At 44.3% G+C, this 19,025-nt stretch overlaps 1 protein-coding gene across 1 annotated transcript in view; it reads left to right on the top strand.

Annotated features, from left to right (window-relative positions):
- Positions 1–19,025, top strand: part of PAX3 (paired box 3) — a 237,387-nt gene that overhangs the window by 89,736 nt on the left and 128,626 nt on the right. Inside the window, 2 exon segments of the mRNA XM_077748573.1 lie at positions 4,452–4,698; positions 7,204–7,288. Coding sequence (XP_077604699.1) covers positions 4,452–4,698; positions 7,204–7,288 — 332 coding nt within the window.

Raw genomic sequence — 19,025 nt, 5'->3', positions numbered from 1 at the left:
TCTGAGGGGGGAAAATACCCCACTTTGCAACAAATGGAGATTTTATTTTAGGCTTCAAATGACAAATTGCTGTAGGAAAAGCATGTATAAAAGAAATCGGGATAATATTCTTAAAAAGAAAATATGGCTAGAAGACATTCCAGAGCCATACTGGGGGAGTTCTAAGAAGTTTGTTCACCAACTTCTTTGTGCGGCAAAAAAAGGAATTTCCATAGCTTCCCTTGAACCACATGAAATACAAAATAGCTCTTAAAGAAATGTACATAAAAGTGTAATGGGACCCTTCCATAGAGATTTGAGGTTTTAAATTATGTTAGGGGAAAGTAATGCATTCTGCGTTGATATATTCACTATTTCACTTTCCAACACAGATATCCTTTTCAGTTTTTAAGTGAGAAGTTATTGAAAAGATGTGCATTTCTCAAGTTTTCTCCATGTGAAATACTGAAATAAATCACATTAGTTTATCATTATTTGTTAATCTCCATTTGGGGCCATGTGTCGGAAGCTATTAGTGCCTCTTTCCAACCCTTATGTAATTTTGGAGAAAAATGATGACAATACTCGGCCATCACAGTGGAAAGAAGAGCTTGTAGGAAAATGTCTGGGCTCTATCAGGGAAGACCGAGAGAGCAAGGATAATTGGGCTCTGGTCCTTTTAATTTTTTCGCATCAAGTACTGGACGGCAGGACGAAGGGCTCTTGCTCCACCAGTAGTTGTCGCTGGCTTTCTGTGTGTGACGTTGGCCATACGGATAGGAAGACCCAGTGTGGATTCTTTCCTGTTCCATTTACTCACCAGTCATCCTTCCTGGTTGGGTCATGCTCCAGCAACATCTTAAGGATGTGGTGCCCTGGGACGTTAAGGAACTATCTTTCCTATTGTCCTGGAAAACAGCTCTGGTTAGATACAGCTGTATCTTCTCCATTCTCCAGCAGATATATTTCTAGGTCTTAGATTTAACTCTTGTCCTAAAGTATGTCATAATTCAGGATTGCCAAAGTTTGCTTCATAAACAACATCATAAGCTGAATTTTACTTATTGGAAGGACTCATGTCTTCTCTTTTTCGGATATTCAACGTTTTCTCCAATGGACAAAATTATTACTGCTTTCAAAGTTATGCAAACAAAGAAACATACGGCAGAGGATGAAAAATGGGTTTATCACAAGAATGCACGGGTAGTTCATGGGAGAGTGTGCGTGTTTTGAATAACATTTCGCTTTTACTCTTCAACTATAATTGTGTACAGAGTATTCCTTTTCTCCCTTAGAGTGACATAATATTAACTAAGCTTTAAGTAAGTATTTTCATGAGGGAGGCCATTTTAATTTAAAATATATTTCCTTTTTAAACCCAGTGCCACAGGCCAGTTTTCTTCTCTGGATTAATGTAATTACAAAATTGCTTTTTCTAAGTACGTGTTTTTACTCAGCACCGCTTATTTACAGTAAAATATTTGTGCCCTGAGTCATTACCCCTCTTGCATTGAAATAGTTACATTTTCCATATTTTTATTTTCCCCATCTATTCTTGTGCATCATTCCAGTAGACAAAGAGATACCCCTGATTTGAAAGGATAAACGTGGCACTGAATGACCTCTACTTTAGATTCTTTTCTTCTAAGAGACACAAATGGAGAATTTGGGCTGAAATAAAATACTTAATAAATTAGTATGTCAACAGCATTTTTATGAATTTTCCAAACATATACTGTAAAATCATCGACCCAAACTCAAAGGCCAAAAAAAAGAAGACAAAAACCCATGCAGGTGGAAGAACATTCAGGAAAAAACTCAAATGCATTCTGGGTGACATTCACAGTTTTTAAAAGGAGAAAAAGCAATTTCTTGATTGAAGCAATCAACGGACCATAAATGGCATCGGGTAGGGTCCATGAGAACCCCATGTTCTAGAGTCTTCTATCGTCCTGGAGCCCTGAATCCTCCTGATTCTTTATTTTGTGACTTTTGCTTTCTCCAAATCCCCAGTAAAATAAATCTATGCTCTGTCACATATGGTTATTTTTTAGAATATAGGTCGTTTTTAAAGCTTTTAAAAAAGCTATTCCACCACATAACTCAAGGAAATGTAGATCTCCTAGATCATCTTTTAAAATGTGGGTTTTGCTGTGTCGCTTTCTGCACATCGGCCCCCCTTTCTCACATGCTCACACACACACAGCAGATGAAAGGCAGACAAGGAAACAGAGACTAGCTCTTAAGGGGAAAGGTGAGGGGAATGGGTGGCTTGTTAAAATACAGGAAGAAAGCGTAATCCCTCGATGGTGGTAAGCAGACCACCCCCTTCTTTGGTCTCCTGGGGCTAATTGAAGATAGATCAGCTTAAAGCTGCATTTCAAGAAGATTTTGTTTGGCTGCGAGGATTATGCAGACCTTTCCCAAAGGGAATTGTGGCATCGTTGGTTTTGAAATCTAATTTAGGATGCCTCTTCTGGGATGCAAGAGTGGTGCCTCTCTCTCCTTGATGGAACCCCTACACCCAGCATTTTGTGGTCTGCATTCCCTCTGGGGACAGCACGAGGCCAGAGAGGGGGCTTGGCGTTCACTGCGACTCTCCCCTCCTGCTCTTCTTTATACATTTAATTTCTTCCTCAGATAAAACAGGAATATTTTTTAAATAATTTTTAAAAATGTTTTTACTTATTTTTGAGAGATAGAGCACGAGTGGGGGAGGGGCAGAGAGGGAGAGAGGCGCAGAATGCGAAGCAGATTCTGAGCTGTCAGCACAGAGCCGGGTGCGGGGCTCGAACGCGTGAACGGTGAGGTCATGACCTGGGCGGAAGTGAGATGCTCAACCAAGTGAGCCCTCCAGGCGCCCCAACACGATGGGAATATGATGGCAATGCGTGCAGTTGTGGGCTCCGGCGCTAAAACACTAGGTAAACAGGTACTATATTTTGGAGGTTCTCCACAACTGTACCTGATTTCTTCCTCAACGGCTTCTCAACCCCTGCTGCTAGATCAGAGCAGCCGAGAAAAATCCCTCCCTCTCTCTCGGGTGGCAGTTTTCCAGCTGCCAAATTAATTAGCCACTTACTTCCATCACAAGGGGCTGTAAGGGTCAGGGAGCTTGAGTTCCTGAAACACCTCCCCACGCGCCTCTGAAAGTTGTTCTGTTAGCACAAGGTGGTTTTTTTCTTTTCTTTTTAAAGTTCTCTTTCTCTCCAGGGTTATTTATAAAACTGAAGGGAGTTTTTGGAACGTGTTTGCATTTCGGACTTTTCTTTCCTTTTCACACTTCTTATATATGAAATGTTTACAGAAGAAGCGAAACAGCAGGCAATGGAGGCAGTTACTTGGAGAGTTGGTTACCACTCCCTTCCTTCCTTCAGCCAGCCAGCCAGCCAGCCAGCCAGCCAGCCAGCCATCCTTCCCTCTCCCTCTTTCCTTCCCCCTCTGTCCCTTCCTCCTTCCCTCCTTCACTACCTGATATGTGACAAGTACCATGTTAGGTTCTAGAACTATAAAGGCAAGTAGATTATTAGCCTCAAAACTCTCATGACTCAAAGTAGGTGAGCAAAGTCATGATCGCGTAGTGGGAGGGATGAATAAAGCACTTGGGAGCATCAGGGAGGGAGTAATTATTTCTTTTTTTTTATTTTTATTTATTTCTAGGAGAGAGAGAGAGAGACAGCGTGAGCAGGGGAGGGTCAGAGAGAGAGGGAGACACAGACTCGGAAACAGGCTCCAGGCTCTGAGCTGGCAGTCAGCACAGAGCCCGACGCGGGGCTCGAGCCCACGAACCGCAAGATCATGACCTAAGCGAAAGTCGGACGCTTAACCGACTACGCCACCCAGGCGCCCCTAATTATTTCTAATTAAGTGAAAGATGACTAAGTTAGGGAGAGGAACTTCCTGGAGAGAGAATGCTGTGAAAGGAGACATAGGCATCTTAAAATACACACCAAGAATTTCATTTGAATCCATTGAGCTTTTTAAAATATGTAAGCAGGGGCGCCTGGGTGGCNAAAAAAAATAAAATATATAAGCAAATGTGTGGTTAAAAGTCACATGTGAAACTTCCAGATGTGATACATGATTAGCCAGTGCTCTATGCCAGCAGATATAATTTCTCCGTCTGTCCCTCCTTCCCTCCCCCCTTTCTTTGAAATTCTAGTCCGATTTTATCACCAGAGGCGTGGTGAGTCTCTCCACTTCTTTTTCTTTTCCCTTCCTCCCTCTTTCTCTTTCCTCCCCCTGCCTTTTTTTTTTTTTTTCTCTGAAACTGCAGTCAGATGCTATCACTGGGCATGAGGTGGGGTCCCTGCCCCTTTGCCTCTCGCTCAGCGTCTCCTGGATGGCCCCGTCACAGCAGATTTCCAAAGAAACAAAAACGGGACCTTTCTTTCCAGGGACTCTTTCAGCTCTCAGCTCTGATCGGGTCGCCCTGCCTTCCTACCTCCTCCCCATCTGCCTCTTTCTTCTAGGTAATGGGACTGCTAACCAACCACGGTGGCGTGCCCCACCAGCCCCAGACCGATTATGCTCTCTCCCCGCTCACCGGGGGGCTGGAACCTACCACCACCGTGTCGGCCAGCTGCAGCCAGAGACTAGACCACATGAAGAGCTTGGACAGTCTGCCCACCTCTCAGTCCTACTGTCCGCCCACCTATAGCACCACGGGCTACAGTATGGACCCCGTCACCGGCTACCAATACGGGCAGTATGGACAAAGTAAGCCTTGGTCTTTCTGCGGGGGGGGGGGGGTAATTCCTCCCCAAAGGATGAAAAATCTCCATGCTTCCTTAAGAAAGGGGTGGCAGTCGCCCCATTAGCCCTCACAGCCCGGGATCAGTGTCGCGGCAAAGCCAGCCGATGGTCCCGGCAAGGGCTCCCTGGCACAATTATTTTCTGAACTGATGTCAACAACATCTTGCGGTTATTAATTGCTGAGATGCGAAGCCTGATTGTCACGGGGTAAAACACGAGGGTTGGCCCAAATGAAATAACCCCTGGCATTAGAAACACATGTTCCTAATGAGGTCGGCTCAAGGATCATATGGGGTATAATCCCAAGGACACAGACTTGTGTCAGACTTGTCCTGGGAATAAAAATATTGGCCTCGATCCTTTGATACCGCGGTATTAAATATGACATTGACAGCCTGTAGCTGATTTTGCCTCTCGCTGTGAATTGTCCCGGTGTGACCTAAAATGCTGCGTGTGTTTCCTTACAGGTGCCTTTCATTATCTCAAGCCAGATATCGCATAAGTGAACTGTCCACCCAGAGCTCACACTGGCCCTGTTTCCGGTCTCCACAGCCTACACGTGAAGAATCTTCTCCGAAAACAAAATTCACCTTTTTGGGGGGCGGTCTTGACAGGAGACCAAGAAGAGTGATTTTTTTTTTTCTCCGCCTCCGGTAGTTGGTCTCAAATTCTTTTGAACATGTTGGACAAGTGCGGTGGAGGAAAGGAAAGGAAGGCCTGGAACAGTAAAAAGACAAACACAACATTTGAAGGCAACGATTTCACATGGCTACATATCACATACCCCAACTCTTCAGTGCTGATGATCAAGGAGCTATAACATTCCATTTCTGTGCGTGCGTGGTGTGTGTGCGTGCGTGTGTGCATGCGTGCATGTGTGTCAGAGACTTATCTGGACTGGTTCAGGCAAGCAGAATATTTCTAAAGTCAAGTCAGAGAGTACTCTAAAGTATGACATGTTTGATGTTCGATGCTGACACGCCTGCGATTTTAAAACTGCTCACGGAACGAAGCAGGAATGGAGGAATCCTTGACTTTTACACACTGGAAATCGATATAAAAATAAATGGCACCGTTTTTTTTTTAGGACGTTAGACTAGATGTAAAGGACCTCCCAAATAAATTATTTGTGATCTTACCCTCCTCTGTAGCCCGGGTGTCAATAAATAATGTCCCGGGCGGGCAGCCTTGCTAACAGGATATGGGGTAACAGGAAGAAAGGCTTGTTTTCTTTCTCGGTGTGGGGAGAGGTATGGGAGATTTTCCCCAGTTCATTTTCATTTTGAAGCCAACCTGGCTGGGGCGGGGGGCGGGCGCGGTGGAGAAGAAGTGACGTGCATTCCCACAGCTGCTTATCGGTGTGCAATACTGAGTACCTCACGGACGCTTTGGCAGTGGCCAGGGCCGTAGAAACAGAATCAGAACTCTATTTTTGCAGGTGCTTTATTTTCGCAGCCCATGATTCATTGCGGTAGAATGCATGACGTTCGCCATTTAATGGACAGCCGACACCCGGCTTGCTCCTTTCGACTAGAGACCGTGTTCGAGAATAATGCTTTTAAAATGACGACGTTTACATTCTTCTCTTTTCTATGAAAGGCAGGGCGAGAACAGAAATGTCCACGTGGTTCTCACGTACTCTTAAATTATACAAGGAAATCCAGTATGAAAAGACTATAGGAACTGAGGTTTACATACATTTGCGTGGTGACATTTTAGAATGTCAATAAATTTGTTTTTCGAGATGTTACGAGGAACAAGAAGGTGGAAGGCAGTGTTATTTATTTCTTTCTATTCTCGGAACCACGAACGAGGTAGGCACAGGTTCATTCCCTTTAGAGTTGAGGACGATGATGTAGTGGGTTAGTGAGATTAGACGTAGCTCCAGTTTAGTTCATACGTTGGTCATAGAAGGTGATGGGTCAAGAGAAGCGGTCTCTTTGTGTTGCAGCCTCAACCAACAACAATGTGTTGTAAAAATGTCTTTCATGTAAAAAGTGCAGTAAATATTTACTATTTATAATGAATAAACAGTTATGAAAACTTGCCCAACACTGCTTTTTTGGGGGGAACTGGTGAACGTAGGGTTAATAAAAATGTGGGAATGGGAAGTCAACAGAACACATACTTCAGTGACAACGGCCACTTTTGGATTGGGCTACACCATGGACAGATAGGGTCACATACCTGACAACCACATTGTCTTGAAGAAGTGTGACTCAGTCCACTTATTAAATGACTGAAGGTTTTTTTTGAAAATGTTTGTTTATTTATTTATTTATTTATTTAGAGAGGGAGAGAGAGAATCTCAATAGGCTTCTCGCTGTCAGTGCAGAGCCCAATGTGGGGCTCGAACTCATGATTCGTGAGATGGTGATCTGAGCAGAGATCAAGAGGCAGATGCTTAACCGACTGAGCCACCCAGGCACCCCTGAAGGCTTTATTTTTGTATATGTGGTACTTAAACAGACCCCTTCGCCCACCTTTCTCTTCCTGTGGTTCTCCGAGTGATCGAATTCCTTAGCTATCCCTTGGGAGCGTGCCTTCCTCCCGAGTATGTTCTTTGTCTTCATCTTCAGCGGTCATCTCCACTGAAATGTTTCTTGAGAGCTTTCATCTTGTGTCATTTATTTTATTTCAGAAGCTTTCTTCACTCTTCCTGAAAAACATTACTGCCTGCTTCATTCATTATTCAGTCCTCCTTCATTCCCCCCTTTCTTTTGCCCCCTCCCTCCCTCTCTCCCGCCAACACTGTTTAAACATTTATGGAGAGTCTAAATGTGCCAGGTATGGTGGCTGGCACTGGTGTTATAGTGATGCTGACAGCTTAGCGGGCTCAGCAGAAGAGTAAATCCACAGTCGCAATAAAGCATGAGGACTGTTTCTTTTTTTTCTTTTAAGTTTATTTATTTATATTTGAGAGAGAGAGCAGGGGAGGGGTAGAGAGAGAGGGAGAGAGAATCCTAAGCAGGCTCCATGCTGTCAGTGCAGAGCCTGACATGGGGCTCAATCTCACAAACTATGAGATCGTGACCTGGGCCCAAATCAAGAGTTGGACGCTCAACCAACTGAGCCACCCAGGTGCCCCATGGGGACCGTGTCTATTGAGTAAATAATCATAACACCCTTGGAGACTCTTGCTTGTATCTATTTATTGCTCCCAACATCTTATATAAGGCAGATGTCATTAGCATTGCTCTTCCACAGTTGAGGAAACTGAGGTACAAGGCACTTTGGTGAGACCACCCAGTGGCAGAGCTGGGATTTGATTCCAGGTACACTGATTCCAGAGCCTATGTGCTTGAACTCACTCTTTGGGCTCCTCAAGTCCAGTGTGGGAGAACCTTATAGTCAGAAAGTTCTAGAAAAATCTAAAGGAGCACTAATTGCATAAGTAGCTAGCCATGGATGACTATTCAAATTTATAATATAAGTAAATAAAACCAAATAGGCAGTCCCTCAGTTGCACTAGCTGCATCTCGAGTGTGCAATTGCCACATGTAGGCAGAAGCTGCTATATCAGGCAGTGTAGACATGGGGTATTTCCATCATTGCAGAAGGTTCTGTTGGTCAGCGCTGAGCTAAGGCGTATCTTTTTAAAACCTCAAGGACCTGACGTACAGGAGGTAAAATTTCCAAATTCTTTAAATGTGTCAGGTGTTCTTACCTCACTTCCAGTCAAATATGTTGCTCTTTTTTTTGACAATTATCTTTTCCAGGGGCACCTGGCTGGCTCAGTCAGTTGAGCATCTGACTCTTGACTTTGGCTCAGGTCGTGATCTCAGGGTTTGTGAGATCGAGCTCCGAGTCAGACAGACTCTGTGCTGATGGTGTGGAGTCTGCTTAGGGCTCTCTCTCTCTCTCTCTCTCTCTCTCAATCTCTGTGCCCCTCCCCTACTTGCTTGCATATTCTCTCCCTCTCTCTCTCAAAAAACATAAATTTTAGGGGAAAAAAAGAGACAATTATCTATTCCAAAAGTGTTTTTTTTTTAATGTTTATTTATTTATCTTTGAGAGAGAAAGAGATCGGGGGAAGGGCAGAAAGAGAGGGAGACTGAGAATCCCAACCAGGCTCCCCCCATCAGCATGGAGCCCCGAGCAAAGCTTGAACTCACGAACCATGAGACGATAATTTGGAGCTGAAATCGAGTCAGACGCTTAACCGACTGAGCAACCCAGATGCCCTCAAAAATGTTTTAAGAAGAGGAAAGTAAGCTAATCTTTACCATTTTTGTTACCCTGTTTCATCCTCATGAAATCCTGTGAGGTGGGCATTATTAGCCCCAAATTATAGATAAACTGAGGTCCAGAGTTGTTTCTTAGTTGGGCCAAGGTCATATGTAGTCAGAAATAGTAGAAGCAGGCTTTGACTTCTGCTCAGCCTGTCTTTATTTTGCCTTTCCAAATTCTGCTTGCAATGCGCACTTCATTATGTCAACCGATCCTCATGCCAAACTCAAGCTGAAAGCAGGTATTAATAATTCACTCCCAGTAAACGAGAACAAAAGTCCCAGGAGGTGGGCTTACACAACACAAACCGATCTTCCATATCACTTTCCCCTCCCTCCCCATCTCAGAATTTGGCATGTGTCGTTCTCATCTCTTATTGATATACTTTGCGCCCTTATTTCTGCGTGTCTCTGAGATCTCTTCCTTGGTTCGTATTTCTCACGTTGAAAGTCTTGGTAAATCATTTTTCCCTGACTTATTTTGTTGTTGTTGTTGGTATCTAATCAATCTCCAGAGGAACAAGGACTTGATTCCCCTCAGTCCTGACCGTTCATCAGAGTCCCCGCTTCTATAGTTCCTATAGTTATCCAATTTAGTTTGAAATCTTAAAAGGAAAAACGAAAAATTCGAACTTAAAAGTATTAAATAACGGATGTACTGATGTCAATTGCTGAGTCATTCCTTCCTTGGTCAATTTTCCTAGGAATAGATACCATAGTTCACATCGGTGATGGAGACAAACGTATTGTTTTCACCCAATGTGGAAAGGTATTTTCACACACACTTGGGTATTTGGGTTAACATCCAATGTTAGGAGGGACCGTCTTAGCCCTGGAAATAGAACCAGAGGAATGGACAAGGTCACTAGTTCGTGACTGTAAGTTTAGAAGGAGTGTTAAGTGGGGGAGGGGATGGACTTATTGATGCCCTCTGTACAGACACGTCATGGAAGACTCTGTGCTCAAAATACATAATTACTATATGGAGCTAGACCCAAGATGTCTATAGAAAGGAAATCTTTTTGGGGATCAAGGCCTGGGCCTCACTCTGAGTAAATGATGTTTGGTGTTTAACGGTTTATGGATAAGGAGGGCTGGTGTCAAGCATTGAGGAGCAGAGCAAGTGACAAGTAGGCAAGTGACAGTGCTTATGCAGAGACCCATAAGGCCAACCTCAGCCCCCGAGCAGCACTCATGGGTCTGGAGTCGGTGTTGGGTAATAGGTGAGAGAAAAGGAAGAAACAAAACTGGGCTCAGCCCTCTTGTCGACGCTGGTGATATCAGCTAGTCTCTTTCTCATAGATCCACTCTGTGGTATCATTGGCCATTGAATCTTGAGAGCCTGGCACCATGTCTGACCCGTAATGAGTGCTCAGTACCTGCCTGTTGAGTAAATGAATAAATACATGAATGAATGAGGAACGACTCTCTCGTACTGTATTCCTGACATGATCTTCTGAAGGAGGAGCTCAATCTCAAGGGTGTGTGAATCGGGGTGAACAGGTTTGATACCGCAATCATCCTTGGGGTAGGGGACCAGCTAGGTGGCTAATGTGAGACCAAAGGCACGCAGATTGTCTTGCGATTGGATTAGTACGAGACCTTAGGGAAGGAGCGGGAGGCAGGGGACCTAACAAGTCACTTGAGAGTCATATTTCTGGTGTTTCTGACTGACGCAGATGGTACGAGGCAGGAAAGAACCAGCTGGTTGATTGCTGACAGCACTGGTTCTTACGCCTACCTGTACACTAACCTAATTAAAAAAACACACTGGTGCCAGACCCACCCAGGCTTGTGACTCAGAATCCATGGAGATGGGCAGAGAGAGGGTTGATGAAGCAAAAGCTCAGAGAGAAGCCTTTGACTGGATTGAAGTCTTGGCTACACTTGACCAGGGAATTGGGTGATGGGCTTTCCAGGGCTCATAACTGTGGTCAGGGTCATTCATCACAGTGCAGCCGAGAGAAGTCACTTTGGTCTCTCAGGTCACCCTAGCTTTATCTTCTCTCCTGTTCTTGAACCAGAGGGAAGCCTGTGGAGAGGCAGCAGTTCGGGACATAAATGAGGGTGAAGTCCGTGGAATTACCGTTTGATTGGCTTTGTGTAATGACCCCACACAGCTCCAGCTGGACGCCTACAACACCTCACCACACAAAACTCAGTAGTGCTTGGGCTCTCCCCCAAGTGATGCATTGACATCTTGTGAACCTGCAGCATTCAAGAGAGCGTGAATCATGAGACTGAAATAATAACTGTCGTTTGGTCCTGCTCATCTGGAGACCCACTCAGTAAAGCTGAGCTTCTCAGTTTTGAATGGAATCCCCACACATGCCAGTTCTTGTCACTACTTGAAGAGTGAGAGAGGGAGGCGGTGGTTTTTATTTCCTAATTAAATAATTCGTTTGATACTGAGCTCCTCCTGTATGCTGGGCGTGGGGTTTTAATGGAAAGTAAGATGGTTCCTGCTTCCAGAAGACCCCGGCTCCGAATAAACTGGATCAGTAAATAACGTGCTGGGACACAAAGCGATATGTAAGGGAAAGGGAGTGAAGGCACACGAGGAGAGAGGGCATTGCTCCATCTGACATTGGGACACTTTTCAGAGGGAGGGAGCCTGGGGCAGGATATCTAAGGAGAAATAGGAAGTTACTGGGCAGATGCAGTGCCAAAGGACATGTCAGTCCCATTAAAAAATTGTTTTTAATGTTTATTTATTTTTGAGAGAGAGACAAACACACACACACACACAGAGACACACACACACAAAGAGAGACAGAGAGAGACAGAACATGAGTAGGGGAGGAGCAGAGAGAGAGGGAGACCCAGGATCCAAAGCAGGCTCCAGGCTCCAAGCCGTCAGCTCAGAGCCTGATGCGGGGCTCGAACTCATGAACCATGAGATCATGACCTGAGCCAAAGTCGGGTGCTTAACCAACTGAGTCACCTAGGCACCCCTAGTTTCATTTTTACATGATGGCGGCTATGGAGGTGCCAGACAGAAGAAACCAAGGAGGTCAGACAGGGGCTGGGCCTCCCAGATTCTCCAGTAAGACCAGTCTACAGCCAGAGCCTTCTGGGAATCCTTAGTTTATAGACTTCAAAGGATATGAGATTAGGTTAAGTGGAGCAGTTATTTTTTTTTTTCCTTAAAAATGGGTTGAGAGAGACGTCAGGGTGTCTCAGTCGGTTAAGTGTCCGACTTTGGCTTAGGTCATGATATCGTGGTTCGTGAGTTCAATCCCCACGTTGGGCTCTGTGCTGACAGCTCGGAGTCTGGAGCTTGCTTCGGATTCTTTGTCTCCCTCTCTCTACCCCTTCCCCAGCTTACACTCTGTATCTCTCTCTCAAAAATAAATAAACATTAAAAAATAAATAAATAAAATGGATTGACAGACTTTCCACCTAAGAAGCCTGATGAGAAACTCAGGGGAGAAGGAACACATATCTATGATTTTCGCCTTTTTTTTTTTTTTTTTAAGTAGGCTTCATACCCAGCACGGAACCCAACATGGGGCTTGAACTCACAACCCTGAGATCAAGACCTGAGCTGAGATCAAGAGCCAGGCACTAAACTGACGGAGCCATCCAGGCACCCCTGATAATCGCCTTTCTAAGCAAATTCTCCAAAGCCTGGGAGGAGTGTAATGCCAACTCTTGGCAGGCCCAGCTGCATTTTCATCAGTGGAAAGCTCTTTGTCGGAGGTGTGGAAGCTGCAGCGCCTTTTGTGACCAGCTGACTGGCACGATCCATTGTGACGAATTATCCAAATGTGTGTAATGGGGTGCTCCGTTGAGTTTGGGCCCCAAGACCTCTTTGCTCAACCTTGATGAGCAAAAATGGAAGGCAATGCTTTTCTTCTTTTTCTTTTTTAAGCTCCAAGTTTAAATTCTCCTTTTGGACGAACTGTACCCCTCCCCCTTTCCCAAATGCACCTTCATGGGTCTCTTGGTTACACAGAGGGGAGCAAATGTCCTCTCTGGGGTGGAGAGTAAAGAACACATAGGTGGAGGTACAGATGACGGGAAACTAGGCAACTTTGCCGCAGAATGGTGAAGGCTACCTTTGTGGGTGGAGTTTTATGCCTGCCTGTTATATTTACTTGTAGGAATCCAATGATTTCTTTCTGGGCTTGGAGCCACAAAGGCCTGCTTGAGAGAAGTAAACTGTTCCCCAAAGCACAGTGGCATGCTGAGAGCCCTTCTGGAAGCGTTTGGGTCTGGGGGTGCTGGGCTCTCAATCAACCATGGTTCTGGTATCAGTTGGCATAAAACAGATGCCACACTTGAATTTGGAAATTTAGAGAAGGATTTTTAATAAGAAGATTATCTATAAAGTTGGAGGGGTATAGGGCAATCACAAGGGGCTATGTGGAAAGCTGGGGAGAGGAGGGGAGCTGCTATGGGGTGGGAAGGGAGAACTTACTGGAACCTGGAAAGAGAGCATCTTGTAGGGCCGTTGGCTCTGAGAGTGACGGCTGCTTAAAGGACACAGACACCCACAGGCAACTGCAAGGGGGAGGGAGCCAAGGGAAAAAGATCCTGGCTTCATTTTCCTCCTCTCTCCCAACTCTTCCTGGGGGTCCCATTGGTTGAGCCCAGTTAGAAGCCAGAGGGCACAGGAGCCAAGCACTGTGGGCCATAGAGTAGCCTGCTATACAGAGAGCAGGGTGGGAAGCGGAGAGACAGATCTGGGAGAGCCCACAGATTGCACCTAAGTTGGAGTGCTCTGTTTTGCCATCTTTTCCCATTGTTCCCAGCTCTCTACAAAAGTCAGGCCTTAGCTGTCATCCTAAGGAAGTAAGGGAAAGGTCCATGGTCAAGTTGGGGCAAAGGGTACACACCAGCAAACGCTGTTTGCTGATACGGGGAGGGTGAGAGGTGTCATGCACAGCAGCTGTCCAAGATCAGAGGCTTGGCTGAGATGGCAGGTGAGATTTATATGCGAGGTTGTCATCTTCCAAGAATTGCCAGTGACGCGTGGATGAGAGGAATCTAATCAAAGGATCGACTTCTTGGGGTTAAGTGGTACGGGGGTGCGCACTTCAAAAAGCTGGTCGTAAAAAAAGAAAGTTACCATGTTCTTTTACAGTGATCATACCGAGAGATCTGGAATATAAGCCTTGCCCATATAATTTTATAACTTTTTTAAACTTGTCTATCTCCTCCGTAATTTAAGTTTCTGAAAGATAAGGCCAGTGGGTTGGTTATTTTTGTGTTTCCTACTTTATTTCATTCATTGCCAACCTGCTTGACACGTTTATTGAATGGAATCAAAGCATCACTTACTATTTATGCTTGGTTGTTATGAAGCACTTGAATAGTCCTTTCCATGTTAAATACGAGAGATTCACTTGTTTTCAACTGTGAGTTAAATACTAAATTCTATAGTATTTTATATAGTATTTTAGTCTTTATAGTTTGCTGATAATATAACATCACCATGGATGGCCTCTTACAAGTGGAAAAGTAGTGAGAGTGTTTAGGACTTCAGTGAATTCATTGCATCTACTCTAGTTCCCAGGACTGGGGAGATTGAAAAGGCAAAACAAATCATGACTGCTGCTTAGAGAGGCTCATAAATACATCTGTAGATGAATTTATAATGTAGTTTGTAAGACTGTTGGGTGAAAGCTAAGCTTAATATACCTTTGTATTAAAATTGAAGAGAGGCACCTGGGTGGCTCAGTCGGTTAAGTGTCGGACTTCTGCTCATGTTATGATCTCACGGTTCGTGGGTTTGAGCCCCGCATCGGGCTGTTTTGAGAGCCAGCTCAGAGCCTGGAGCCTGCTTCAGATTCTGTGTCTCCCTCTCTCTCTGACCCTCCTCTGCTCACATTGTCTCTCTCTCTCTCAGAAATAAATAAAACATTAAAAATAAAATAAAATAAAATCGAAGAAAGCATTTGCTAAAAAATATTATGCTGTAAATATGATCATACAGATAAAATCAACCTATGTAAAAAGCTCAGGTCTTCAAGATCACAAAAAGAATCATTAAAGAATGAACAAAGTTCTGTGGTAATTATAATTCAGAGGAGGGTGGGGCGCCTGGGTGGGTTAGTCGGTTAAACGTCCGACTTTCGCTTAGGTCATGATCTCCCGGTTCATGGGTTCAAGCCCCGTGTCGGGCTCTGTGCTGACTGTCCAGCTCAGAGCCTGGAGCCTGTTTCAGTCTGTGACTCCCTCTCTCTCTGACCCTCTCCTGCTCACGCTGTCTCTCTCTCTCTCCTAGAAATAAATAAAACATTAAAAAATATATAAAAAAATAATTCAGAGGAGCATGTATTTTTCTTTTGAAGGACTGATAGAAATTTATACTTGGCAACATTTTATTTATTGGTAGTTTCAGTCACTATACATGACAGTACTGAAATTGTTCTCTAATAAAACAAATTCTATCAGTTCAATTTTGTTCCAAATCTGAAAAAATATAGACCATAGTCCAAGCCCGGAGAACATTTGACAAATATTTTATTCCACCAACATAAGAGACATTTTCAGCTTTGCATATTCTTTTCGGTCTTTTTTTTTTTTTATGTTTTATTTATTTTTGAGAGAGGGAGCATGAACAGGGGAGCGGCAGAGAGAGAGAAAGAGGAGAATAGAGGATCTGAAGCAGGGAAGCAGGCTGGGCACTGACAGCTGCGAACCTGACGTGGGGCTCAAACTCGCAAACTGTGAGATCATGACCTGAGCTGATGATGGACCTTCAACCTACTGAGCCACCCAGGCACCCCTCTCTTCAGTCTTTAAGATTTAGTTCTTTAACTAAGTATATCAATCTATTTTCATTATCAGTTACGTTGATAGTTAGTTTGAGCTGCTATAATAGATGAACAAAGACTGGGGACTGTGTAAGTAACAGACATGTATTTCTCACAGTTCTGGAGTCTGGAAAGTTCAGGATCAAGGCACTGGCAGGTTCAGTGTCTGGTCTTGGCTCACTCCCTGGTTCATAGGTGGCTGTTTTCTAGCTGTGTCCTGACCTGGTGGAAGAGGGAAGGGATCCTCTGGGGCCTTTTTCACAAGGTTGCTAATCCCATTTGAGGGTTCCACCCTCATGAGCTAATCCCAAAGGTCCCAAGGCCCCACCTCCCTAATACCATCACACTGGGGGATTAGATGTCATCATTTGGGAGGACACATTCCTCCCAACATTTAAAACTATTCTTTAAAAAACAGTCAAAGGGAATCATAGAAAGAAAAAGAAATCATTTGTATCAATTTCTACATCATTGTTGTCTCTTTTTCCGTGTATCCACTATAATTTTCAAGAGGTTTAGTTCCCCTCAAGATTTAGTCTGATACAGGGCTTTTTATGAGTTCTGTTTCTTCTTGTGTTCAGACTTCTGCTCTCCCTACGGCATACACTAAAGAAAATATTGATAAAAAATAAATTTCTTAAATCTGTTTTTTTTTCAAAATCCAAAAAACTTTTTTTTTTTCTTTTTGGTTCTGTTTGTTTGGGCTTCTAATCTGACTTCAGTTCTTTCCTTTCTCCTTTGTCTTTACTTCTGGATTTAACACTGGAAAAAGACATGACCTTGAGAATTGATTATAAGAAAATGTCTTCCTATGTACTCTCCAATTTTCTCTTTAGTTGTAAATATCAAAGAGTTTGAGGAGTAGTATTTATGTATCTGCGATGGTCTGTATAACACTTTAGAATTTCAAGGAATATTCACATACATTATGTTGATCTTCCCAGTATCTTCACGAAGAAGGCAGGTCAGTAATGCAATCTTCAGTCTCTGGCAAGAATGTTAAATGACAGAAAGAAAGAATGATCGTCCACAGTTTCACACTCAACTGTTAATGGTAGAGTTAGGAATGCAACTCCGATTTTCTGATTCTCAGCTGCTAATTCTCTACAACACCATGCATCAAGCGGAACATGTCCTACACACGCTCAACATTGTTGTTTGTCTCTGCTTACATGATTTAAGAGAAAGTAACTTTCTGAGTTTTATGAGACACTAGGAATCATTGCTTATTCCTACACTATAGTACAGAGCCAGATATTGCCAGCTGGCTGATAGAAAGAGGAATGGATGTAGTCACTCAGCTTTGCAATATTCATAGCTCCAGAATTGCTGTGTAAACGCAGGTTGAGTTTCTCAAGATCCACATATGAGTAAAAACACATGATATCTGTTTTTTCTAAGACCATGGAGGAAGGAAGTTGGGAAAATAGTTACAAACAGAGAGGGAGGGAAGTAAACCATAAGAGACTCTTAAATACAGAGGACAAACTGAGAGTTGATGGGGGGGGGTGGAAGAGAGGGGAGAAGGGGTGAGGGGCATTGAGGAGGGCACTTGCTGGAATGAGCACTGGGGGTTGTATGTAAGCGATGAGCCACGGGGATCTACCCCAGAAACCAAGAGCACACTGTACACACTGTAGGTTAGCCAATTTGACGATAGGTTGTATTAAAAAAGTAATAAATGAAGGCTGGGGGGAGTGGAGGAGAAGAGCCAGGAGAATGGGAGAAAAAGATCTAAGCTGCCTTCGAGACTTACTGATAAATATAACATCTGTTGCCTGTATGACAGAATGATGGTGAGCTTGGAGAGGTGGTCTAGGTCCAGTCCAGGATGCCTTATATCATACCATGTTCATGGATTTGTATTTTATTTTAAAAGTGAAGGGGTGGGGCACTTGGGTGGCTTAGTCCGTTCAGCATCTGACTCTTTGATTTCAGCTCAGGTCATGATCGCAGGGTTGTGGGATGGAGCTCCGTGTCAGGCTCGGTACTGAGTGTGGAGCCTGTTTAGGATTCTCTCTCTCTCACTTTCTCTCTCTCAGCCCCTCCCCCACTCACTCTCTCTCAAAATAGATAAACTTAGAAAAAAAAAATGAAGGGGTACCACCGAAGAACTCATAAGTAGAAGACTGACAACATAGATTCATGACTTAGGAAATTACTCTATAATTACAACAGTGATCTTTTATTGAGCTTTTGCAGACATGCATTATCTAAAAACCTTCACAGCAACTCAACAATGTGGTGACATTATCTGATACTCAGAAAGTTTACGTACCTTTTTTAAAGCCATCTGGGAAGCTTTGTTGCCCAGTGAGAGATTGAAGGTGTAAAAAAAAAGGAGGTGAGTGATGGTCAATGAAGGAAGCTAGCAGTTGCGGCAAAGTAGGAAGGGAATGAGTAAGACACAGTGCAGTTTTAGACAGACTGGCTTTATCCTGGATAGATCGCATCATTTTTTTAAAAAATTTTAATGTTTTCTTAAATTTTTTTTAATTTTTAATGTTTATTTTTGAAAGAGAGACAGAGAGCACACAAGCAGGGGAGGGACAGAGAGAGAGGGAGACACAGAATCCAAAGCAGACTTCTGAGCTGTCAGCACAGAGCCTGATGTGGGACCTGAACTCACAAATAGTGAGATCATGACCTGAGCTGAAGTCAGACACTCAACCAACTGAGCCACCCAGGTGCCCCTTCTTAAATTTATTTCTGAGAGAGAGAGAGAGAGAGATACAGCGTGAGCAGAGGAGGGTTTAGAGAGAGGGAGACACAGAATCCGAAGACAGGCTCCAGGCTCTGAGCTAGTCAGCAGCACAGAGCCCGACGCGGGACTCGAACCTACGAACTGTGAGATCATGACCTGAGCCGAAGTCAGACGCTTAACCAGCTGAGCCACCCAGATGCCCCAGAGAGCATCATTTTAAACCTTTCCTACTTAAGTAAGGGCAGTGGGGGAAGAAAGAACACAGACATGTTTGCAGGCGGAGAGGGAAGCCATGGAGTTCACCTCTGCTGCCTGTTGTCTCTGAGGCGAAGGTCAGCGGGGAGGGGATAAGCATCTACAGAGGCCTCAGTGGAGCAGTGAGGGCTCTGTCCTGGGACACGGAGGACATGGAGCAGCCCTGAGGCCCAGGTGAGGGTGGAGTGCCTTTCTTTAGCTGTGCTTTGTGGCTCAGATATAAGGGACTGAGTGGCCTGGAAACCAGACTGGTTCTCTGCGGGGGGATTTGCAGGATAGCGAGCAAGGTGTGAATGGCAGCAATGGCTTTGGAGGAGGTGGCAGGGGCCTGGTTCTTGC

Source organism: Crocuta crocuta, unplaced genomic scaffold (assembly GCF_008692635.1).
Source record: "Crocuta crocuta isolate KB4526 unplaced genomic scaffold, BGI_CrCroc_1.0 scaffold229, whole genome shotgun sequence".
Lineage (NCBI taxonomy): Eukaryota > Metazoa > Chordata > Mammalia > Carnivora > Hyaenidae > Crocuta > Crocuta crocuta.
Note: the sequence above shows the minus strand (reverse complement) of the source record. Positions and strands in the feature narration are given on the sequence as shown.